Consider the following 25,856-nt stretch of genomic DNA (forward strand, 5'->3'; position numbering starts at 1 on the left):
TGCTCTGTAGCGGAGGGCCTTCTGCATATACCATCTTATCAGGAGGTCCCTTCCGCACAAGATGGGAAGCGGACCTTTAGTGTAGTGACATCTATCCTTTGGAATTCCCTCCCCTTAAATATTAGAAAGGCGCCATCTCTGTTATTGTTTTGATGCCTACTTCAGACCTTCCTCTTTCAACAAGCCTTTTAAGTAGAGACCTTATCCTAGTCTGTGTCTGTGTTGGAATTGTTTTTTAAGGTTTTTTAAAGCTTTTTTTTAGAAAAGATGTTTTTAAAGATGTTTCATTTTAATATATTTTAAAGTCTGTTTTTATGATGTTTTAGAATGTTTTTAATGTTTTTGTTTGCTGCTCTGGGCTCCTGGGAGGAAGAGCAGGATATAAATTTAATAAATAAATGATAAAAAAGAGAAGGGATGAAAGGAAAGGAGCAAAGTCTGCACAAACAACAAACGCTTAAAAGGAGGAGGGAATAATAATTGCTTTTCTGTCTGCCCCCCCCACTTGTTCAGGTCACCTATAACATGTGTTGGTGCTTTACTCCCAGCAGGATCTGCATGCCAGTATTATTTCATCTCTGCCCCCATTGCAAGAGGAAGCAGAGCAGCAGCAGATAGTGAGAAATCAGGCGGGCATCCTGCTTCTATTCCCATCTTGCCTCTCTTCTTTTTCTGGAATTATTGGGAGGGAGGGAGTGATAGACACAATTCTGGTGTTTGTCCACCTCACATACAACAGTGAAGAAAGAGGGTGGTGCAGGTGAGAGGAGAGAGGAAGAGACAGTGATGAGAGGGTCTCCCATCTTGATTTCATCTCTCATTCTCCACTTTTCTCTTTTGGCAGCTGTTTTTGACTCCCCATCTGTGATGTGTGAATTGCCAAATCTTAACTTAGATTAAACAAAAAGAAAAGTGGGGAAACGTTTTTGAGTTTCAAATAGATGTAATATTCTAGCTTGTACCTAGTTACCTTGGTGTAGACTGAAGCCTTTTTTTAATTGATTCACCCCTCCCCTTTTCTTCACTTCCTAATGGCAATTCCCAGGGAGCAGGTCCTGCTGGCGCTTCACCGAGTCAGTTGAGTACATTGGAAGTGACTTCACGGGGTTAGAGGCAGCCCCAAAGAGGAAGCTCCCTTTTGCTCTTTTAGCAGGGGGCAGAGTTTGTTCACTGGAGGCAAACTTAATGGAAATGTAACTCATCAGCCTTCAAAATTAGGATCACATCAGGTCATTTTCTCGCTTCCATTTCAAGGAGCGCAGCAGCTTCAGCTCTTCTGTCTCTGTGGCTTTTTTGCAACATTCTTCAATTTATCATGTGCTATGAACCTCTTATGGTTGGGGGGGGCGGTGAGGGTGATATTGATGCTTGATGGCATTTTGTAAATGTACCACATTAAAAAGAGGAGTCAAATTCCAATCCTGGAGTATATTTGTCCCTGGAGATTAACTCCATACATAATAGAAAGGCACAAGGGATAAAAGTTGTACACAGATGACTGAAGCGAGAAGTTCAGGTTCATTAGAAAAGTCATCAGGATAATCCTGGGCCTTTTCTGTCTATGAGGATTTATAGTCGCTGATTAGTAAGGATGGGCAACCAGAAGGCTGCTGGCCCTAACAGAGGGCTGAGGGCCCTTGACCAGCAACGGCACCAGAAAAAAAATCGGGGGGAGGGGTCACAAAAGAGGCAAGTATATTTCTAGGTGGGGAAAATATACTAAGTGGAGAGGCGACTTCTTGGTTTGTGGGTGCTTGCCCCTCATACCCTCCTTCGGCGCTGCCCCTGCCCTCGAGCAGTCCAGCTGAGTTCGCTGATGTGCAAAAGAGTGCTTGAAGGGGACTACTTCCCCTGTTCTGGTCTGTAAGGTGAACCACTACTTTAGGAACCAGGATGGGGTAGTGAGTGGCAAAGGCTGCTTGGAAGACAGGAAAAATGAAGCAGGCCTCTCCTCTCCCCACACTTCTTTCTAAGCTGCTTAAAATGTTGACAGTGCATTGTATCCAACGCTGCCATTCCGCTCGGAAACAGACTTCTGCATGCATAGCAGCACTTCCTTCTCCCCCCTGCAGCTCCCCCCCCATGCACTCCCAATGTTTATTTATTTATTAATATAATTCAATTTATGGATCACTTCCCATAAAATATCACAAAGCAATTTCACGATAAAACCATCAGCAATAAAAACACAAATTCATGCATAAAAAAACTACAATAATTAAAAACACTTTCATGTGCAAAAACACCTGCAAATGCAATACAGATACAGACTGGAATAAAGTTATCCACCAAAAGGGATTGTTGAAAAAGGAAGTTCTTCAATAGGCGGTGAAAAGACAATCTGCTCCAAAGGGTTGGGGGACCCTCTTGAGCAGATTTCAGGGTATGTTGGGGGAGGAGAGGAAGGAGAAGTCCCATTGCACAAGAGGAAGTTCGCTCATGACGCATTGGATGCAATCCAGTGTGCTTTTCCAGCTGGAATCACAGGAACTGAACTGAAACTCCCATCCTGGCAGGGTTGGAAAGAAGTATGCTGGGCCTCCCAATCTTTCAAGGAGCCATTGCTGCCTGCTTTCCCATCCCAGTCCCCAAGGTATGTTTTTCACCCTTGAGGAGGTAGAAGGGATAGCAGGTGGTGCATGAGACTATAGTTGTGACTAGTCTGCTCAACATGGGATGCATTACCTGTCCTGATTCTGCTCATGCAAATCAAGTAGGATTTTGTTTTTCCAGGCACCGCTACTTGACACGCACTGGGTTGTTTCTAATGCTGGTCCTATGCAGAGTAAACCCATTAAAACCAATGAACGTGGGCTTCCAGATGTTGCTGAACTACAACTCTCATCATCTCTGACCATTGGCCATGCTTGCTGGGGTGGATGGGAGTTATAGTTCAGTAACATCTTCAGGGCTAAAGGTTCCCCACACTTGGAATAAAGCAGTCAAAGTTTCTTTCACTGTCTGAAATAAATGTGACTAACTTAGGACTTATGAATTTCAATGGGCTCTCCCCAGAGTAGAACTTATTTGGATATACCCCAGTGTGCTGAGAGCGGATTCCCCTGCCCCACTGACATGGCCCCACCAGTTACCATTGCCGCAGTGTTTTCAGAAGAGAGTTTGCCAACTGAAATAAACAGGTGAAGCAAGGTTCTGTAAGCAGGGCCGGATTAAGCTGAGGAGGGCCCCTAGGCTGATTGGTGTTTGGGCCCCCCTTCTCCTCTTAGGCAATATTTTTCTCAAACCCCTTACAATGGGTTACAAGGAGCTTCTGAGCTGCCTGCCATCCCATCCCATCCCCCCCCGCTTCACCTACCTTTCCGCTTTTTTTGTGGCTGCGTGCACTCTGCGCGCAGGTTTGCCATCAATCAAGATGGCAGCTGAGGTTTCCCTAAGGGGCTGAAGCCTCTGATGTCATCTTGGTTGATGGCAGCAATGCACGCATGTAGCATGCATGCGTGCCATCAACCAAGATGGTGGCAGAGGCTTCAGCCCCTTAGGGAAACCTCGGCTGCCATCTTGATTGATGGCAAACCGCAAAAAACAGCGGAGAAAAGGGTAAGTGAAGTGGGGGGATGGCGGGTGGTTCGGAGGAAGTTCTTGTCCCGCAATCCGTGGTTCCTGTCCTGCTTCCGCGCATCGCGGAAGGAGAGCGGAGGGCCCTCTATAGCTCCACACCTGGCCGCCCTTTAGAACCGGCCCCGCCTATACATACAGTATGCACGCCACAAACCGCGAAGATTAAAAACAGCGATCAATACTAAATATCGGTGCAGTGCGCAGGCGCAGTACTGTTACGGAAAATAAAATATTTAATGGACCGTTTTTATTTGGCTGGTGTGCATTATGTCTTTTAAGCCATCCTTTTAGAACGTTATGAATGCGATTGCAAAGTGCAAACGTTTCCTTTTTGTACATAATGAAAAATCTATATTATAATTTTTTTTAGCTTATGCACGGGCCCCCAAGAGCTCTGAGCCCCTAGGCTTCAGCCTACTAAGCCTAATGGATAATCCGGCCCTGTCTGTAGGCAGATAATCATATGAACGAGCTGTCCTCAAAAACATCTCTTTTGAATAGATTGCATCATATATATATTATAATGATACAAAGCAAATTATTTATTTATATATTCATTCATTCATTTATTAATTAAATTTATATCCCACCCTTCCTCTCAGAAGGAGCCCAGGGCAGCAAACAAAACACTAAAAATACTCTAAACATCTTAAAAACAGACTTTAAAATATATTAAAATGAAACATCTTTAAAAACATCTTTTTTAAAAACAAAAAGCTTTAAAAACATCTTAAAAAGCAACTCCAACACAGACACAGACTAAAAGGCTTGTTGAAAGAGGAAGGTCTTCAGTAGGCACTGAAAAGATAACGGAGATGGCGCCTGCCTAATATTTAAGGGGAAGGAATTCCAAAGGATAGATCCCACTACACCACAGGTCCACTTCCTATGTTGTTCGGAAGGGACCTTCTGATAAGATGGTATCTGCAGGAGGCCCTCATCTGCAGAGCGCAGTGATCGACTTGAGTATATAAGGGATAAGACGATCTTTTAGTTCTCCTGGTCCCAAGCTGTATAGGGCTTTGTACACAAAAACCAGAACCTTGAAATTGGTCCAGGAGGTAATGGGCAGCCAGTGCAATTCTTTCAGCAGCGGGGTGACATGTTGCTCCAGCGAGCATTCATACCACTGCATTTTGCATCAGCTGCAGCTTCTGGACCAACCTCAAGAGCAGCCCCACACAGAGCACATTACAGTAATCCAACCTGGAGGTTACCAGTACATGGACAACAGTGGTCAGGCTATCTCAGTCCAGAAATGGCCACAGCTGTCTTACTAGCCAAAGCTGGTAAAAGGCAGTCCTAGCCATTAAGGTCACCTGGACCTCTAGCGACAAAGATGGATCTAGGAGCCCCCTAGACTACGAACCTCGTCTTTCAGAGGGAGTATGACCCCATCCAAAGCAGGCAGTTGACCAATTATGCAAACTTGGGAACCACCAGCCGACAGCATCTCCGTCTAGCGAGGATTCACACTCAGTTTATTGGCCCTTATCCAGCCCACCACCGAGTCCAAGGCTTGAATGGCCTCTCCCAATTCAGAGAAATAGAGCTGGGTATTGTCAGCATACTGCTGACAATTTGCCCCAAATCTCCTGATGATTGGTCCCAAGGGCTTCATATAGATGTTAAAACAGTATGGTGGACAAGATGGTACCCAGTGGCACCCCACAACACAACTGCCAGGGGGCCAAAAGACAATAATATAATGCTATTTTTTGAAAATGACCCTGGAGGTATTATCGTAACCACTGTAAAACAGTGCCTCCGATACCTATCTCACTAAGTTGGCTCAGAAGGATACCATGGTCAATAATATCAAGAGCCCCTGGGAGATTAAGAATAACAGGGTCGCACTCCCCCTGTCCTCCTGATAAAGGTCATCTATCAGGGTGACCAAGGCTGATTCAGACCCATAACCAAGTCTGAACTGAGATTGGAATGGGTCAAGATAATCTATCATCCAAGAGTACTTGCAATTGCTGCACCACAACCCTCTCAATCACCTATCCTAAAAGGGGGGTATTGGTGACCGGGCAGTAGTTGTCACAGACCAATGGGTCCAGTGTGGGCTTTTTCAGGAGCGGTCAGATCACTGCCTCTTTCATGGTGGTTGGGACCACTCCCTACCGCAAAGACACATAGACATTTATAACATAATGCAGTATGTGGCCATTGAATTAGCTGAGGATTTCGATTAAACAGGAAGACTTAGGTAATTTTTACAGAGCCTGGCACTATCAGCATGGGCTGCTGGTGTTACATTGCTTACTTGCCAAGGGTGGACTGGAAATTCTTGTTTTGGAGACAAGATGGGCGACCACTCCTGGACCCCTAATCTTAGAAATGTTTGTCCCTAGGACAACACCCTTTTTAATGTAGGTATTCTGTAAGCTTTTGCTCTGGAATGTATATCCTGGCCATACGCTCAGTCTGCTCTGAAAAAATGCTTTGGATTTCACAAAATATGAAACCATAGGAAGGCCATGGAATTGGTTTTGTTCTGTTTTCTTTGTCACCCACTTCTGTTAATAAACACTCAGGGCATGAGCCAACCACAGCTAAGGTATTTTACCTCAGTAATTTCAACAGGGGAGTTAACTGTACAGACAGCTCCTTTCCACTGAAAGCCATTATATTTATGAGTGTTTAGCCTGACATTTTAGAAATTCACACTAACACATTGGCCACTATGCTGTTTCTTTTAGATTTAACATGCCTCATGATGACAACAATAAGTGCAAAGAAGATGGAGGGAAAAACCAACAACATGTTATGGCGCCCACCCTGAACTACAACACCAACCCCTGGATGTGGTCAAAATGCAGCCGGAAATACATCACAGAATTCCTAGAGTAAAGCCATATTAATTACTTAAGAGATTCCTGAGTATATGTGCATCTATCAGGATATGTAGGCATGTGTAGCGGGATGTGTGTGTTAACAAACACATATATGTGCATGACATGAACACCTGTACATGCTCTGTGGATTCATTCCCACATATTAGGAATGCATGAATCAGAAAGTCTTGTCACTTGGTTCATTCATACCTCATTCTCGTAACTTTTACTTAACAAAAAAAATAAAAACAAGGAGAATCCCTGCTGATTAGATCAAGGGCCCATCTAGTCCAGCATCCTATCCTCACAGTGACCAACCAGATGCTTCTGGGAAGTCCACAAGCAGGACCTGAGTGCAACAGCTACTGTCCCCACTTGTGATTTCCAGCAAAGTAGTATATAGAGGCATACGGGTTCCAAGAGTTGAAGGAAAACATAGCCGTCATGGCCAGTAACTATTGATAACTGGGAGGAAGAGCGGGATATAAATTTAAGAAATCAAAAATAGCCCTGTTGAGCTGAACAAAAAGAAATAAATGAGTTAAAGATATGCAAAAAGTATTCTAGAGAAAAAGGAACACTGTTGAAAAATACGTTGATCACCAGTGGGATCTGCAACAAAATGTTGGAAGTGTATCCTCACCACCTCAAGGGAGTGCTCCTGATCAGGGTTCCATCATGCCCTCTTCCAGCAGGTCATTCAATCCCTGCCTCCCTTTCCTTTTCCAGCTGTTACTCCACATTGCATGGCTATTTAAAGCTGTGTCTTACAGTATTTTAAAATGTGTTTTTAACTGTAATTGTGTTTTGGAATGTTTTTAAACTGTGTTTGGTATTTTTTCATTTTCTTATTAAATTGTTTTGTTTAAGATGCTGCCCTGGGCTCCTTCAGAAGGAAGGGCAGGAGATAAATTCAGTTAACGATATTGAGCATGCTCAGTCCTCATTGGGCCTTTTCTTGTTTTTATTTTTGTTTTGCATCCTTAGGTTTTCTTACAGCTTTTTTGTACTTCTGCAAGCCTCAGGTGTTCCCTTGAGCATGCCGATACCTCCCTCTTGTTTTTCAGTGGCCTTATTTTGGCTACAATCCTGTCGGTACTCAACACCTGGACTTGCTGTTAGAAGGAGTGATAAAGAGTTTCAGTTATTTCTTTATCAAAACACTATTCATTGTAGAAATGGGCAATAAAATACCATAGTGAAGTATACTTCTGTCACGTCAAAAATTCAAAACCCGCAATAGCCCTGTATCCGGCAACCCACCAAAGAATAATGGGCTGCCATGTTGTATTACTGGGTGATATGTATCATCTGATCCTCTTTCATCTTATGTGTACTGCACTCTTCCAGACTATGTGTTTATGTTGATAATAATGGATTTTTCTGTTGCTGGATCATTCATGCCATACTGGGTGTAGATGCCTTTAACCTGTTACAACTGAGAGCCGATTCAGAGGGCTATTTTTGGAACTGAGAAAAATCACCTAGCTTTTTATGTATCCTATAGGATATACTGCAGCAAACATTACTTAAATGATTAGCAGCCATCAGGATGTAGGAACTTGGATTGTACCACTTGAAGGTGCTTTTCCAAAAGGACTCTGTATATGCAAATTGTTGTGAATTGGTCCTGAGTTTTCCAGTTTCTCCTGTCCACATATCTACAATGCATTTCAGAACGGTAGTTTGCTGTTAGCTTTCTGCTAGTCTGAAAGCAAAATTTCCCAACCCCAGAAGCCAAAGTTTGCAACTGTATGGTGAGAGAATTTAGAAATGCTAACTAATAGAACAAAGCAGGCGTGGGGAACCTTTGGTCTTCCAGTTGTTGCTGAACGACAACTCCCATCTTCTCTGACCATTGGCCATGCTTGCTAGGGCTGATGGGAGTTGTCGTTCAGCAACATCTGGAGGGCTAAAGGTTCCCCACACCTGGAATAAAGCAATCAAAGTTCATTTCACCGCCCGAAAGTCTCTTTGGCATCAGCGAAAGAGAGTTATAGGAGATCGGAGGCAGCTTACGCTGTCTTAGGTTCTCTATTTTAATTGTGGAATGCTATAGTAATAGATGGGAAGGATAGGCCTCGTGGGGTATTGGTGGTAGTTGGCAGCAACAAGTGTGCTGGGGGGAAGACTGACACATATTATTTTTACTTGTTCATTGGAAGGTACGTTGATTACCTTTTGGTTCTTGCCTTTCAGAGACAGTTTATGCAGCTTTTCAACTTCACACTACAACAGTTATAGAAATCGTATATGAAAATAAAATTTGTGCCTTTGTTATGAGCAAGTGCATACTTTGCAGCGCAACAGCTTTATGACATGATTGTGGTCATCTAGTAGACTTTCACCCCTGTGAATGGGCTTTTTGAGGGTTAGTAACCCAAAATCCACCAGGATGAGAAAGTTTGGATTTGGTGGATCTTGGCTTTGGGTCTACTTCGGTCTACCTCCCTCACCCCAGCTGATTCAGAGAGATGCTAGTGTAAGTCCCTCACCCAGGTGACACTCAGCCAGCGGAATTTAAGCTGGTGTAATTTACACTGGCATAAATTGCAAAAAACGGGGCATTCCATGGGTGGGGCAAGGAAAGATTTACATTTATTCCAAACGCCTTTAGGCTTAGTCATGTGCCAGCAAAATGTTTGGTGTAAGTAATCAAATAAAATCTGAATGGAGTTTGAAATAGGGGTAATTTACACGAGCATAATTTATGTCAGCATAATTTACGTTGGCTTTCTATACGTAGAATTGCTTTGTAGGTGACTTTATGCCGAGTATTACTATTCCATGCTAATACTCTGTTCGCTAACCTTTTAAGAGATTTTAGAACAATTTTAACCAACTTTTGCAGCACAGCAGTGGAGATAAATGTAACACTTTTCATTCTAGCACTGGTTATGGAGAGTGTTTGCTTGACGAACCTTCATCTAGAACGTACACTTTGCCTCAACAACTTCCAGGATACATATATGATGTCAACAAGCAGTGTGAGTTAATTTTTGGGCCTGGAGCTAAGGTTTGCCCCTATATGGTAAGGAGACATTTTCTGTTTTCTTGTCTTGTCTTTCTTCTTTGATTTGATTTGGGTATGTGATGGGCTTATTCAGAAAAAAATGCATGCATGTATTTTGTGTGTATGATTCTTACATGGGAAAAGTGCTGGAAAAGATTCCAGCTTGTCAGTCAGTTTGGATTTGAAGCTTTTAATTTCCAGTTCCAGATTCACCAATATTTATGGCTTCTTACATACACACATGCCTACGGCAGTACTACCCTAAACATGCCCGATCTCGTCTGATCTCAGAAGCTAAGCAGGGTCAGGCTTGGTTAGTACTTGGATGGGAGACCGCCTGGGAATACTGGGTGCCGTAGGCTTAGAGGAAGGATTGTGTACCACCTCTGAATACCTCTTACCATGAAAATCCTATGAATATATATATATAAAAAGATTCATAGGGTTGCCATAAGTCGTAATCGACTTGAAGGCATATAACAACAACAGCAGCAGCAGAGAGAGAGAGGGAGAACTGTTTTCCTGGGTGGTCTTCCATGGCTGTGGTATTATTAATAATTAATAATAATGTTGTTGTTATATGCCTTCAAGTCGATTATCTTATGGCGACCCATTGAATCAGTGACCTCCAATAGCAAATTAATAATAATAATAAATAATAGTTATTAACTTTAGTAGTAGTAATACTTATAGCCCATCCTTCACCAAATGGCTTCAGGGAGGGTTTGTAAAAATATTGCCATTAAAATATAATAAACTAAGATTAAAATCATAAAATTGCAAGCAGAAAACCAACCAATAAAAAATATTTGGGTGAATATCACAACGAATGGATAGTGCTAGTCTTGTGGAACTTGACATTTATAGGCAATATTAGTCGTATTTTCATGCTAAATGCACAATATGCTCTAAAAATTTGTGTTCCTCATTAAATTTGCTCAGGAGGGGAAGAGAATCAAATGCCTTAAGAGGTGTGTAAGGAAAAAAGTTTTTCAAAAATTCTCAGGCACTGAATTGTCTTAGTAAAGCCACCATTGTTGATATGGGCAGCTATTTTATACTACCAGGTCACCCCGGACTCTGTTTCGAGTTGATGGGGGATGACCATTCCCTTCAATGGCCCATCTGTCTATTTAAGGTCAGTGAGATCTGATGACGACACATGAATCCGACTACCCGCCATGATGTAGTTAAGCAGATAGACAGACAATAATCATTACGAGCTTCCACATGTCCAGAAATATAACAAAAAGGCAAAGCAAAAGAAATGAAAAAAGTCAAAACTGGTTTAAAAAAATGTGTGGTGTGCAAAAATCACACTGAAGTGCACAAAGGTCCCTTTATCTGTATTCTTGGACACCTAGCCATGGGTCCGGGCACACCTCCAGGGCCAAACTTGACTGGGAGCCGACCAGAAGCTCGACCAGGAGTGCACTCTGGGGGTCCTGTTTCCTGGGTTCCACTGCGCAGATTTGTCTGCTTTTGGTGTTAAGTCATAATCCAATTCTGCCTTCCCCAAAGGGCTTGACAGACAAAAGCTCCACATATGTGGAGCAATCTGGGTGCAAAAAAGAATGCAGCCCCACACCAGGCGTGCTTTTAAAACAGGGTCAGGCACAGGTCTCCCATTTAGCCATGCAGACATATAGTCTATATGATAGTGGTGGGGCCATATGGATGCAAAGAGACCAAGATGTAGTGCCTGCTCAGCAACTAAACCCTCCCACCCTGAAACAGACTTGTGCAGGAGGCAGTAGTCCAGGCCACCATCTGAGAGTGGTGTTAGCACTAGCCAGGATTTATCACCAGCGACCACTGCGAGAGGACACAGCCTGTTGAAGCCGGCATCACTAGCAGCCTTATGCTGGGAGTGGAACTGGCATCAGCCAAAACACATCACCAGTGGTGCAGACTTGCACCTCCTGTCCTGGCCCTTAAGAGAATCATAGTTACTCCTGCCAGTTTTTAGTACACATCCTTAACAGCCACTAGAGTGACTGCTGATGTCAAGTTAATGACCAGACTGTGTTCAATTATCCTTGGGAAGGACAACTTGATCAGCACTAAAGTGACCACTGGAAATTAATGATAAACCAGAGGAGTCACAGATAGCATGCCTCTACTTTAATGCAGTTTGCTTAATTTGACATCATTCATATCAAAATGACACATGCTAAACTGTCACTAGCACACACACACTTCGTCAGTTTTCAAGGGGAAATTGTTCTGAGGACTTAGAAATATAATCATTTGGGGCTTTGTAAAAATCTTTCAGAAAGTGGTTTTTTTTTTTAAGAACACCAAAGAGGTTACACAGACATGAAACTCAAAAGCACCTAATTTGCCAAGGTGTAAATTGTTACACAATGTTAAGTGTTAAGGTGTTAGCCTCTGATTAACTATAAAGACTCATCAAAGATAAAAGCATTTGAAGAGGCTGGTGCTATAGAAATGTGTTTATATAACTAAATTCTCACCCAGTGCAGGTTATGTATGCTACATGAAGAATTTAACATTTTATATAACAATTCTAAATCAAGAAACACAGTGGAGGAATGGCTTATCTAAATATTTTAATAGTAATAGAGTTGAAATGTAAGACAATCTCATTGGAAATTGTGATTGACAATCTGTTCTTCTATTTGCAGTTAAGAGGCTCTGTACGCCAAATGATATTATTTATTTAAAAATACAATACTTTATACCCTAATAATTTGGGGACCATTTTGTTTTCTTGTTTCTCAACTTTTATAAAATAAGGCTTAACATTTTCAAATTTATATGAATGATCACAAGCTCCAGAAAGCTTTTAAAATAGTAACAATATTTAAACTCTTCTAACAATCTTGCAGCCGTATTTCTGGACAATCAGAAATATTCCCAGATTGTCCAGGTTTGTTCTATATTTTGTCTGAGATTTCTTCAACCATCTTACCATAATAAAACATACATACAGTATCTCACTGCGAGGATACAAACTTAGGGAACAATCCAAATCCAAGCTCCACCGAGATGAGTGAGTTAGGATCTGGTGGATCTCCAACTTAGCCAGGGCTGTAAGTCCCCAACCCTGGCTTAGCTGGGGCTCAGCCAGAGAAAAAAGGGGAGTGGCAGGGGCCAAGGGCGTAGCAGGGGAGACTTAATGTTGGATCCTAATTCTGTTTAGCTTAGTCATATGACCTGGCAATCTGGCGGAATGTATACTGGCAAAAAAGATGGTATAAGTTGAACTATTTTAAAGGCTTGTTTTACCTCTGACAGGCTTGGACCAGCTCAGCCAACAGTAGTCTCACTCCTGAATGGAGTATGGATCTGGTGATATTTACACTTGTTTAACTTAAATTGGCATAAATTATGCTGGCTTTCCATAGTTAGGATTGCTCTCTTAGCTGCTAACCCAACTGCCTAAATCCATGATTAAAGCATTTGAGCAGAAAGCTTCTACATTTGCAACCAGAGCCAAAGTTTCTTGCCCTACTTTACTGTGTTTTTTTACACTTCCTTTCTCAGTGATGGTAATAACATCAAGGAGATAATCTAAAATATGTAGGGATGGGCAAGAAATTTGATTCAGTTCGCATTTCAAGCCAAATCTATCAAATTTGCACTTTCCAAAACAATATGCAAATTGAAACACAGCCATCCTTCAAAAGGCACACTCATTCCAATTTTGCAATGCATTTTGCCAACCAAACAATGTTTACAAAAATGTTAGGGTGAAGTGTTCATAAAAATGAATATATGATTGAAAATACCACACAAAATGCATTATATGACAATAAATTGCTTGCAAAAATGTGTACATTAATCAAAACTGCCTGCAAAACTGTGTTTATTAGGAGAAATTCGCACTAAAATGCTGGAGAATTTTCATGAGGTTATTTTTGGAAAAATTCCCAAAATGGTGCAGAAATGTGGAGAACTGAATTTAAGATTGGGAACATGAGAAAGGGAGAGAACTGAAATTGCCAGATCTTTCCAGCCCTAAAAATATGTCTTTCACCTATAATATATGCCAGACTGGCTGTTCAGTAATGCTGAGACCATTTAAAATCATTTAAGCAGAAGCAGTGCAGAAGACTCTGGTGCATCAATGCGGACGGAGCGCATAAAGGATGCCGCACTCAACACACGCCTTGGGCTGATGGGACGGAATGTGGCGTAGGAAAGGTTTGTTGCTGACACCCTTACTCTTTCTTGCTAACCGCAAACCCACATAGATAGAAGAGTTGCTGTCTTTATAGTCTCAGTTCATGAGAAAGTCTTTGTTCATTTTATGTCTTTTACGGCAACATTTTTTTTTAAAAAAAGTTACTAGATCCCAGGTTACTGCTTGTTCAGAGACAACATCCCACCAGCCTGTCTACTCCAAAGGAAAATGCTCCGCTGCATTTTCCTTTGGAGAAATTGGGGCACATTACTTTCTCTGTATTCCCAGTAACAATCTGAACCCCACTTTAACATAAGAACACAAGAGTCCTGCTGGGACAGACCAGAGGCCCATCTAATCCAGCATCCTGTTCTCACAGTGGCCAGCCACGTGCCTGTCAAAAGCCTGCAAACAGGATACTCATGATCCCTGAACAGTGGTATTCAGAGGCATACTGATTCTGATAGTGCAAGTAGCATGTAGTCCTCATGGCCAATAGCCATTTATTCTGCATGAATGTGTCTGGCTGGTGGTTATCACTGCATCTGGTAACAAATTCCACAGTTTATCTATGTGCTTTGTGAAGATGTACTTCCTTTTGTCTGTCCTGAATCTCCCAGCAATCAGTTTCATTGGATTTCATACTGGGTCAGCCTCTTAAAAATGGAACCACATGAAGGCAGCTCCGGGTGGCAGGCTATTTGTTAAGCATTTTCCCATGCAGTTTGGGACATTTCCCCCATGTCTCACACAGCACCGACAAAAAATTTGCCCAGACTACACGATGAGCCATTCATTTCATCATACAAAGCTTCCTGTCCTGTCTGGATTTTCAAGCAGCTACTTAGCCACAGAGTATAGGGCTGAAAGAGCCCCTTGCTAGGTCAAGAAGAAGCATCTTGCATGAACAAACATATGTCTCCTAACACAGCAGGGACAAGTTCAGGTATGCATTCCTTCCTGGGCATCTGTAGCTTTGAAGGGCAATGATTCCCATCTGACTGAGCGATGAAAAGCTCCCAGGATCCAGAAAGAGAAACAGAGGTCTCATGATGAGACAGAATTACACTTACCAATAGTGAGAGAAGTTGTACGTCTGTGGAATATGTGTGTGCATACACAATTAGCCCCTAGAGCAGGGGTGGGGAACCTTTTTCAGTCAGAGGGCCTCATTCCGTCATGGGAAATCACCCGGGGGCCACATGTCACTGGTGGGCAAGGCCACTGGAAAATGTGGGTGGATACTGTTCTTCCCTTTGCACAGTAGGCTACATTCCAGGTATCCAAAAGACAAAGGTTTCTACATCTCTTTCTCCTCCAACCAGAGGAAGAGGCATTGTTGCAATTCAAGGACGCATTCAAGCTAGGTGAAAGCACTTGAGGATGATTTGGAGCAGTCTGGTGAGGGGTGTGGCTTAAGAGTGCGTGTGGCCTCAGGAGAGTACCAAAGACCAGATAGAGAGACCTGGAGGGATGCATTTGGCCCCTGGCTCTGAGGTTCCTCAGGCCTGCCCTAGAGTGAGCTGTTGGGAGAGGTTTACCCTTTCCGAAAGCCAAATTGGAAAATTACAGTGAGACGGGAAAAATAATAGAGGTATATAAAATGATGCAAGGCTTGGTGAAAGTCGATGAGAGAAGTTCTCTTCACTCTCTCATAATACTAGAATCCAGGTTTATTTCAGTGAAGCTGAATGTGATTCTTACACACAGCACATAGAATGTGCAGGTTATTTTAAAAACCTGGTTTATTATATTCAGACATAAAGGCAGTCCATTTGCCAAAGTTCCATGATGCCTGAATTAATTTTTGAGGAGGCAGTTTGTGGGCCACATCACTTTTATTGCAAAGTAGTGCAAATTTGGAGCTGAGGTTGCTGCAGTGAAACAACTGTCTTCCTTTTTGAAAAACTGTGACTTGAAGCCTTGACCAGCCAAAGTGCGCTAAAGGTTTGAGTCAAGTCTGCTAGTTTTAAAGCCCATGATATATAAAGGATTCAAAAAAATGCCATGCTGCTGTTTTTTGGACGATAATATATTTGGAGCCCAAAAAGCCTTCATACTCTGGAAAACGCTGAAATTAAAGAAACCTACATTATAGGTATACCTGCTTTAAGTCTCCTTTCTAAATTGGACATAATGATGTGACAGACGTATTTTGAGTGTGAGTGTATTGAGGTGCATAGAATTAAATCATGTAATAATCCAGCCTCTGGAGTTTGGGCTGTTGGAGGCAAATGCTTGTCCAATTATCATATTCATTTACTTTCCTGTCAGCATGTTGATGCTTTGACATAAGAAGCACTCATAACTCTTGAACTGCACCTTACCTGTGTGGCTGTTGGGTTGGATTCACACAACTAGATAGAAAGTTCACCTTTGATATGCTTATCCTTGAAAATTACCTGTGAGTTTCATTGGATTATGGCAGTTTCTTTATTGAGGCATCTGTCTCCCACCATTTGTTCTTAACGTGCATAAAACATGAGTTCTATACATTCTCAGATGGTCTGTTCTCTGAGAAGTGTGATTGCTACTAAGTATTTTCTTTGCATATGGCCATTCTGCAAGATGTTCCTCTTTTGGGTAGTGCTGTCTATATTGATGCCATGTGTATCTTTATTTTGACAGCTGCAGAACTTATGTGCTGATGCAGAAGGTTAGTGCAGGGATTGATGCTGCCTTTCTTAAATTCTCAGAGTTTCCCCTTCTCTGGGAGTGATGTGGTTGCACATACGTGGTGTAGGACCTTTTCAGAAGGGGAACATATTGTGCCTAGAACATCCTGTTTGATGGGTTAGAGACATGAAGCCACCCTAAGCAGAAAATGCATATTTTATCTCTCTCTCTCCCCCCCTACCTCCGTTGTTTACATCTTTTATTCTTTTAGACTTGAATTTGATTTTGAGAGGTTCTTTGAACATGTCTGATCTACAGACATTTCTTTTACTCTGACATATTGTGACATCTAACCTGTAATCAGAAAATCAGACAGGCTGCTTTATCCAGAAGCTGTCACAACTTTCACTTCTTGTTCTGGATCAGTAAAAGGGGAACAGCTGAGTAGCTTGGGGAGTTGTCAGTCTGCTGTCTCAGCAGTTTGATTGCCCTTCATCATTTAGGGCTTCAAACCCATTCGTATCACAGTAGAATTTTATATGAATGGAAGCTTCTTAATCTGTAGCTAACTGCTGGTTATACATGTATTGTCCTGGTTCAGACATAGTGGAAAACCTTGATTTCCTGCTACATGAACAGGCATTGCATGAGCATCAGGATTGTGCCCTCCCTTCTCTTCCTCTTTCATGCAGAGGAAACTGGCAGCATCAATTTCTTCTTTTAAACCAACTACGTTTGGGTAACTGTGGGTTGTTTAAGCTATGCCTTCAAAATAAGCGTAGGATCCAAAGCTATGGCTTTATCTTGGCTTATCCTTATAGTTTTCTTTTAATCTGTTCTTAATGATTTTTAAATTGTTATGACCCTGGGACCATAGAGTGAAGGGGTGGGTAATAAATTGAGTTAATTATAAGAACAGTTTAACCAAACCCCTGATATTATTGTGGTATGTTTACAAGCAGAAACAGACAGGAGTAGCTCTCCTGAAGTGGCAAAGCTGCAGCAATAGCTTCCCTGCAGTGGTGTCCCTGCTGCTTAACAGGTGGGAGAGGGGCAAAGTGGTGGCAAGGTTGTGGCTGTGCAGGCGCACTGGCAGAGCCCATATGACACTCCTACCAGAGTGCCTGTGCAGTCCCGACCTCACCACTACCTTGTCCCTCCAAGTAAGCACAAGGAGGCTATTGCCACAACTCTACCCCACTAGCAGCAGCTGATCCTGGAAGCACATGCGTCCAGTCTTCTGAAAGAACCTGGTGGCAGAGCATCTGTCTTGCATGCAGAAGGTCCCAAGTTCAATCCCTTGCATCTCCAGGTAGGGCTGGGACAGAACCCTGCCTAAAATCTTGGAGAGCTGCTGCCAGTCAGTGTAGACAGTACTAAGCCAGATGGACCAATGGTCTGATTAAGTATAAGGCAGCTTCCTATGTTCTCCTCTGCCAAGTGGAAGAAGAGAAGGGAGCATGCAAGTCCAAGGCTTGTGCAGGTTCATTCACACAGTGAGAAAGGAAGGTGTGGTTCCCCGTTACATCTGAACCAGGCCATTTTGTCTCCTTCATAGTAGATCTCTGTCCATGTAATGGTACTAAGCTTCTTGAGTCTTAGAAATGATGTGGATTAATTAAATCACTTTATTTCTTCTCCATGAGTGCTGCCCTGTACTGATAAAATATATGAAACATGATGTGCCTTAAACATTACATATGATAGTGTACTCATAAAATTATTTGTGTAAATTTAAAATGCAATATATGTGTACATACTAAATACATTGTTATGTGTATTATACAGGCAGACATGCCAGACAATCAAGATTATCGCTGTTTCATCACATAACAGAAAGTATATGTTTGCCAGCACAAACCACGTCATACAACTTCTGTTATATGATGAAACATCAGGAATCCTGGTTCTCTGGCACATCTGCCTGTATAATTACACCATAATTAGTGATAGTGCTGAATTGTTGGCACTTCACTCCTCCCAGATCTGGCTGTTGTTACATTGCCAGGAAACAAGCCAGGGTCTGTCTTGTTGTGTCATCCAAACCAAAGCTCATGGTTTGTTTTGCTAGCAGTGGAGCTGAATGCTAGTAGAAGTTGAACTGAACAGGATCCCTGTTGAAGGAGCACTCTTATAGTGGATATAGTCACACTGAGACTCTGGTTTAAGAAAACAATAAATTGGCATTTTATTAAAAGAAATACATGTTTGATAGAAAGATCCCTAGCTATCTCAGGTGGAAATGCAACAAGGCATGCTTGTTGCTTCATCTCAAGAAAAGAGAGGTCCAAAAAGTCTCCCCTTCAAGGAAGGAGCGGAAGAAGAGAGAGAGGAAGTAGGAAGTGAGGTCAGCAACCCTAAGTCAACACAGGTTAGAAGGGAAAGGACGGTCTAGGAAGCCTGGAGGTTTCTCTCAGTGTTTACTCTTCCCCATGCAGACACATCAACCTTCAGTGCACGCTGAGTTGCACCCCAACACATTCAACATGTTTTCCCCAGACAAACCACATGCAATAAACAAAGAACAAATGTTGCCATCTGCTTATAGCTTGTTTTGAGCAAAATAAACGATGAGTCCAAGTTTGAACAACACACCAGGAGATGTTTTGTTTCTCAGCCATGCAGCAGCAGCAGGAGTAGGATGGTAGTGAAATAAGAACATAAATACAGCCTGCTGGATCAGGCCAGTGGCTCATCTAGTTCAGCATTCTGTTCTCAGAGTAGCCAACCAGACGCCTATGGGGAGCCTGCAAGCAGGACCTGAGCACAAGAGCACTCACCCCTCCTGCGTCTTCTGGCAACTGGTTTTCAGAAACATACTGCCTCTGACTATGGCTAGTAGCCTCTGATAGCCTTATCCTTCATGAATGTGTCTAATCCTCTTTTAAAACCATGCACACTGGAGGCCATCTCTATCTCTTGTGGGATTGAATTCCATAGTTTAACTATGCACTGCATGAGGAAGTACTTTCTTTTGTCTTTCCTGAATCATAGAATCATAGAATACTAGGGTTGGAAGGGGCCTATAAGGCTATCGAGTCCAACCCCCTGCTCAATGCAGGAATCCAAACCAAAGCAAAGTTGAATCTTTCAACATGAATGTTTCATTAAATGTCCATGAGTTCTAGTGTTATGAAGGAGAAAAACTTTTCTCTATCCACTTTCTCCATGCCATGCATAATTTTATACACTTCTATCACTCTCATTTTCTCTAAATTAAAAAGTCCCAAGTGCTGTAACCTTTTCTCATAAGGGACTCGCTCCATCCCCTTGAACATTCTGGTTGCACTTTTTTGAACCTTTTCCAACTATAATATCCTTTTTGAGGTAAGGCAACCAGAACTATACATAGTATTCCAAATGCAGCTGCACCATAGATTTATACAACAGTATTATGATATTGCTAGTTTTATTCTAATACTTTTCCTAATGATCCCTAGCATGGAATTTGCCTTTTTCACAGCCACCTCACACTGGGTCGACATCTTCATTGACTTTTCCACAACAACCCCAAGGTCTCATTCCTGGTCAGTCACTGCCAGTTCAGACCCCATGAACAAATATGTGAAATTAAGATGTTTTGCTCCAATATGGATAACTTTACACTTGTTTACACTGAATTGCATTTGCCATTTTATCACCCATTCACTCACTTTGGAGAGGTCCTTTTGGAATTCTTTGCAATCCCTTTTTAACAACCCTGAACAATTGGCCACCTCATTGCTCACTCCTAACTTGGAAATGCCCATGATGTCAGACTGCTCGTTCATGTTACATCATAGTTTATTTTAGCTATGGTTTAATGTAGCCTTTGCCAACCTGATGCCCTTAGATGTTTTGGACAACAACTGTCATCAGCCCCAGCCAGCATAGCCATTGAAGTCCAAAACATCTGGAGAGCACCAGGTTGGTGAAGGCTGGTTTAAGGTAACTTGTGAACCAGGCCAATGTGTGAAGAGTACCAGTGAAATCCTAATTCAGGCTAGAAGGATAGTGAGACACATACCTTCTGTCCAGAATTTGCCATTCATTCTTATATTCATTATATCCCTTCTCCCATGATCAAGTGTTCCTATTTATACATGTTGGAGGATATTTTTGGTAGGTGCAATTTAAAGATGTAATAGTCCTTCTACAAGTCAACTCCCATGTCCAAAAGAATTTCATTTCATTTCTCCTTTTTGTTTATAGACTGGAAAGGAAAAATGTTTCTCTTCTGTTTTTTGAGTCTTAGTTGCTCTCTCCATTTTGAATTAGATATTCCTAATGAAAGTTATATAAGATTGCCTATTTGGGCTGTTGCAGTAATCTCAAATTTTCTGCAGTGTTTATATATATGATATTTCTGATCCCATCTAGACTGCTGTAGAGAACTGGGAAAGACTGCTGGCTATTGTGTTTTTAAAAACACTCGATTTAAAAAAAAAACCCTTTTCTGTTAAGTTTCAAAATCACTAGAATAAGGAGGAAAGAAAACCTGCATTTTAACAAGATGGAAATACCAGTAAATATATTATCATAAAGTTACAGCCAGGTTTTGAACAGTAATTAAAATTCAGATGCAACCTCCCAACCTACAATAAACAAGATCATCCCCCTCCCCTAATTTGAGAGAGGAGAGGAGTTTTTATCTCTAATGTTGTACTCTTATGGGTACAATTGTTTTTGTGTGCATGCAGATAAAATAAATGACTTTGATCTCAGGTGCATTTTAGAATGCTTGGATCCAGATAATCACAATGAAACAATGTTATGAAACTCTCTTTCTCTTGCCCTTTCTGGAGTGTAGCACTGCAAATTTGGCCACTGTGTTCCCAGAGAGCGAGAAGTACCTGTGATGGATGGGGCATGGGGCACGTGGAGTCCCTTTGGAGCATGCTCACGAACATGTGGTGGGGGCATTAGAAGTGCTGTTCGAGAATGCAACAGGCCTGAGTAAGTACAGGGGTGCTAAATACATATATGTCAAGTTTACAGATAACCATATACCACCCGTTATTGTCCTCCCTCTAAAAAAGGAAAATGTAGATAAAATGCTAATGTTGCTAGTGCAGTAGGGAAGCTACTCTTTGAGAAAGACAAACCCCAAACTCCCTTGGACACAAAGAGCCGGTTGTCCAGTTCTCTGGATCCTGGCAATAGTCTGTACAAACCAATTTTTTCTAAAAAGAAAAGAAACAAAGCGTTAGAAACCATGTGGAGACACTGCATTCATAAGAAAAATTGTGTGTCTGTGTGTGTGGAAATTGTTATGCAAGTGCGTCGGTCAAGTAACTGTCTTCCTTTGCCAAGCTGTCAGGAGAGCAAAAATTGACTCTGGCCTAATAAGCTCTTGGGATGATGAGGTCAGTAACAGTTACAATTTCTGCAACAAGGATAAAAGCTGTTTTCCAGACATGTACAGCAACGTACTAAAGCTCAGATAACTGACTCCAGAGGAATCCTGTTTATGTCATAATTTGGAGAGTATGGGGAACATGCATGAGATAAACAGGAAGCATGTGATGTCTGGATAGGGAACCTGCAGCCCTCCAGATGTTGCTGGACTGCATTTCTCATCATCTCTGACCATTGGCCATTCTGGCTGGGGCTGATGGGTGCTGGAGTCCAATAATATCTGGAAGGCCACAGGTTCCCTATTCCTGCTTTAGCCATTGGTCTGTATATTGCCTATGGAAGTGGGGACTGATATTAGCATATAATTTGTCTTCTTGCATGAAGTCACATAAGTACTAGAAGTTTTAGATGTCATTTCTCACCTCACTCAGTGCTGCTGTGGTCTGATTCCTCTTTGCCTGATAAAAACACCATGAGCTGATTTTACTCTTACTGATGGGTTTGGTGAATTGACCATTTTGAGGTACCTCCACTTGGTAAGATGTGGTATTAAGGCAAACACTGTTTTAAATATGTTTCTCCCTTGTCACATGAAGGATTTTTAAAAAAACAAAACAAAACTTCCTAGGCCAACCTTCCCAACCTGGTGCTCTCCAGATGTTTTGAACTACAACTCCCATCATCCCTGACCATTGACCATGTTAGCTTGGGATGATGAGAGTTGTAGCCCCAAGACTCTGCAGGTCAGCATGTTGCGGAATCATAGAATAGCAGAACTGGAAGGGGCCTATAAGGCCATCAAGTCCAACCCACTGCTCAACGCAGGAATCCAAATCAAAGCATTCCGACAGATGGCTGTCCAGCTGCCTCTTGAATGCCTCCAGTGTCAGAGAACCCACTACCTCTCTAGGTAATTGGTTCCATTGTTGTATGGTTCTAACAGTTAGGAAGTTTTTCCCGATGTTCAGTCGAAATCTGGCTTCCTGCAACTTGAGCCCATTATTCCTTGTCCTGCACTCTGGGGCGATCAAGAAGAGATCCCAGCCTTCTCTGTGTGGCAACCTTTCATGTACTTGAAGAGTGTTATCATATCTCCCCTCACTCTTCTCCAGGCTTAACATGCCCAGTTCTTTCATTCTCTCCTCATAGGGCTTTGTTTCCACTCCCCTGATCATCCTTGTTGTCCTCCTCTGAACCTGTTCCAGAGGAAGGCTGCCCTAGACCGACATAATAAAATCAACTCAACCTGGGGGGAAAATGATGCAAGAACTAGGGCTGACTTAGTTATTATACAGCGTATGTATACTATAGCCAGCATGGGTTTTTCGCATACTTCCGTGTTAAATTGAAAATATGAAATATGCCATTCTGCTGTTTATAAGCTCATTTCAAAACAAAATCTTACAAAACTTATAGTCCTGAACTCAGAAACACTTGCATAACAACCCTCTTAAGTTTTCAGGGCAATACACAATACAGCCAGAGAGAATTAAGAGTTTAAAGTCTGAAACGAGAGAAAAAATCCAGACCCCCATTGGACTTTTTTCTGTCAGTGGTCTCAGAATTTGTTGAAATTAATTAAAAATCAGCCATGTTCAAAGAGTACCTGTAATTGTATTACTGACCTTGCCCAATACTCTGACCTTCATCTTCTGCAGTTTAAGTTTAAAAAATGTCTGACTGATTTTTAATTCATTTAAGAAATTTCACATTAAAGTCAACGATAAGCACAGCCATGCTCAGTAAGAACCGGCAGTGTTCTAAAAGCCAGACCAGCAGCTGTTTAGCTTGGCTAATCAGGTGGCCACACCCACTTCAGACTTTCCCCAAAGAATCCTGGGAATTGTAATTTGTGAAGGGTGCTGAGAGTTGTTAGGAGACTCCTATTCCTCTGACAGTGCTCCAGTGAACAGAGTGGTTTAACAGTCAGCTCCTTTTCCCAGAGAATTCTGAGATTGTAGCTCAGTGAAGGGAATAGGGCATCTCCTAGCAACTCTCAGCACCCTTCACTAACTACACTTCCCAGGATTCTTTTAGGGAAGCCATAACTGTTCAAAGTGGAATAATTGTCTGGTGTGGATGTGGCCAGGGACAGCTTTGGTATAAATTTGGATGGGAGACTTCATGTGTCTGCTGTAGAATAAAAAGGTGGGGGGAACCCTGAAAGCAGTGATACTGTTCACAATGTTTTCCTTTTGTAACGGAAAGGGGATTTCTCTCTGCCCAGTACCCACCCACCCAATCTCCTCCCCTCCCTACCCCTACTTCTCCCACTCTCCCCTCCTTCCTCCCCTCCTCCTCTCGCTTCCCCCCTCCCTGCCGTTCCCCAAATCAGTTTTACCTATTGCAGCGTTTCCCAACTAGTGGGCCACCAGATGTTGTTGGACCACAATTCCCATCTTTCCTGACCATTGGCAATGCTGGCTGAGGCTGATGGGAGTTGTGGTCCAACAACATCTGGTGGCTCACAAGTTGGGAAAAGCTGACCTATTGTAAGCATGACTGCACAGTGTCAGGCCCAGGATGTGACTCAGGAACCAGACCAACGGCTGTAGTTAATTCGTGTTTTATTAGGGTAATGTCCAAACAAAGACTGCGTTTTCTCATGAAGCAATACAGGGATACAGGTCCTGCGGCATTGGGAGAAAGTTGACAGAGCAAGGGACTTCTTCCCGCCTATTCTTTAAGAAGGGGCCAAACGGGCGTGCAATCTTTCGTTCCTCCTTAACTGCCCCTCAGGTACTGCCCGCCTTCCCCCCCTTCTCTCCTGTCTTTTCAGCTGTCTGCGTGTGTGCGGTGAGGTGGGAAGCATCACCCCCTCCTCTTCTGAAGTTTCCGATTCCAGGATGGGGGATAGGGGAGGGGCTGATGGTAAACTGCCTCCCCGCTTTTCGGCTGTGAGCAGCCCTCCCTCTTTCCCCTCTTGCTCTGAGCCTGAAAGAGGGGGAGGCGTGAGAATGTCCAGGGAGGGCTCAGGCTCCCCGTTGCTAAGCGACCTTATCACTGGCAGTTCCTCTGTTTCGTCTTCGCTCCAAAGGGGGGAAGTTCCTCCCCCTTCCCTCTGCCATCCATCTGAATACTCTTCTCCCAACTCTCCGGGATCCAGCTCCCCGGGATTGGGACCCCAGCTCTGCCTTCCGACACCATCCCCCCTCCCAGGCTGTGCCCCCCTCCCCTTGTCTGGCTTGGGACGGTGGGGAAAACGTTGATGGAAAAGTTTTACCAATTCTGGAGCATGCACATCAGCTGCATCTTCCCATGATCTGTCAGCCACCCCATAGCCTTTCCAGTGAATCAAGTACTGCAGCTTGTGGCGTCTGATCCTGGAATCTAAGATCTCCTCAACTTCAAACTCAAGCTGCTCATTTACCAGGAGTGGAGCTCCGGGAGGTTCGTCCGGCCGTAACTCACTGGGAGGGGCGGCTTTCGTTAAGAGGGATCGATGGAACACAGGATGTATTTTAAACGTGTCAGGCAGCTTCAGTCGGTACGCCACGGGATTGATTTGAGTTTCTATTTCGAAAGGACCCACCCTCTTGTCTTGTAATTTTCTACATTTGCCCGGCATCTGGAGGAAGCGGGTGGACAGCCATACCTGGTCTCCCGGTTGAAGGGGGGGGGGCTCCTTCCTGTGCAGGTCAGCAACTCGCTTGTACTCCATTTTGGCTTCGTTTAACTGCTGTTTCAGTGTCTGTTGCGCCGCTTGCAATTCCTTAAGGAAGTTCTCAGCTGCCGGTACCAGCATTCCTTCTGAGCTGCTTGGAAAGACTTTAGGATGGAATCCATAATTAGCGAAGAACGGGGTTTGTTGAGTGCTGGAGTGCAGAGAATTGTTGTAGGCGAACTCTGCAAAATGCAAATATGCTACCCAGTCAGTCTGTTGATAGGACACATAACTTCGTAAATATCTTTCCAAAACGGCGTTCAAGCGTTCTGTCTGCCCATCTGTCTGGGGGTGATGGGTGGAGGAGAGTTTTAATTCCGTCTGCAACTGTTTCCACATTGCTCTCCAAAATTTGGCTGTGAACTGAGTTCCTTGGTCTGAGACTACGCTGTTTGGCAATCCATGCAGCCGGTAGACTTCTTTTATGAATAACTTGGCCGTTTCTTTAGCCTCTAAGGCCCCTGCACAAGGAAGAAAGTGTGCCATTTTGGTAAGTAGATCCACCACTACTAAAATGGCTGTCATTCCTTGGGACTTGGGTAGATCAGTTATAAAATCCATGGAGAGGTCCTTCCAGGGTTCGTGTGGGACAGGCAACGGTTGTAACAGTCCTGCTGGTGTCCCTGTTTGTGTTTTTTGTCCACAGACAGACAG

The 25,856-nt window shown here is 42.9% G+C and overlaps 1 protein-coding gene and 1 pseudogene across 2 annotated transcripts in view; both read left to right on the forward strand.

Moving 5' to 3' along the window:
• ADAMTS9 (ADAM metallopeptidase with thrombospondin type 1 motif 9) overlaps positions 1–25,856 on the forward strand; it is a 186,558-nt gene that overhangs the window by 49,367 nt on the left and 111,335 nt on the right. Inside the window, exons 9-12 of one of the 2 annotated variants that reach the window (XM_061618724.1) lie at positions 6,288–6,434; positions 9,312–9,453; positions 13,498–13,605; positions 20,991–21,136. In XM_061618724.1, coding sequence (XP_061474708.1) covers positions 6,288–6,434; positions 9,312–9,453; positions 13,498–13,605; positions 20,991–21,136 — 543 coding nt within the window. The remainder of the gene's footprint in view (positions 1–6,287; positions 6,435–9,311; positions 9,454–13,497; positions 13,606–20,990; positions 21,137–25,856) is intronic. The other variant, XM_061618725.1, reaches the window with a different exon arrangement.
• Positions 9,679–9,797, forward strand: LOC133382706 (5S ribosomal RNA; annotated as a pseudogene).

The sequence above is a fragment of the Rhineura floridana genome, chromosome 3, assembly GCF_030035675.1.
Source record: "Rhineura floridana isolate rRhiFlo1 chromosome 3, rRhiFlo1.hap2, whole genome shotgun sequence".
Classification (NCBI taxonomy): domain Eukaryota; kingdom Metazoa; phylum Chordata; class Lepidosauria; order Squamata; family Rhineuridae; genus Rhineura; species Rhineura floridana.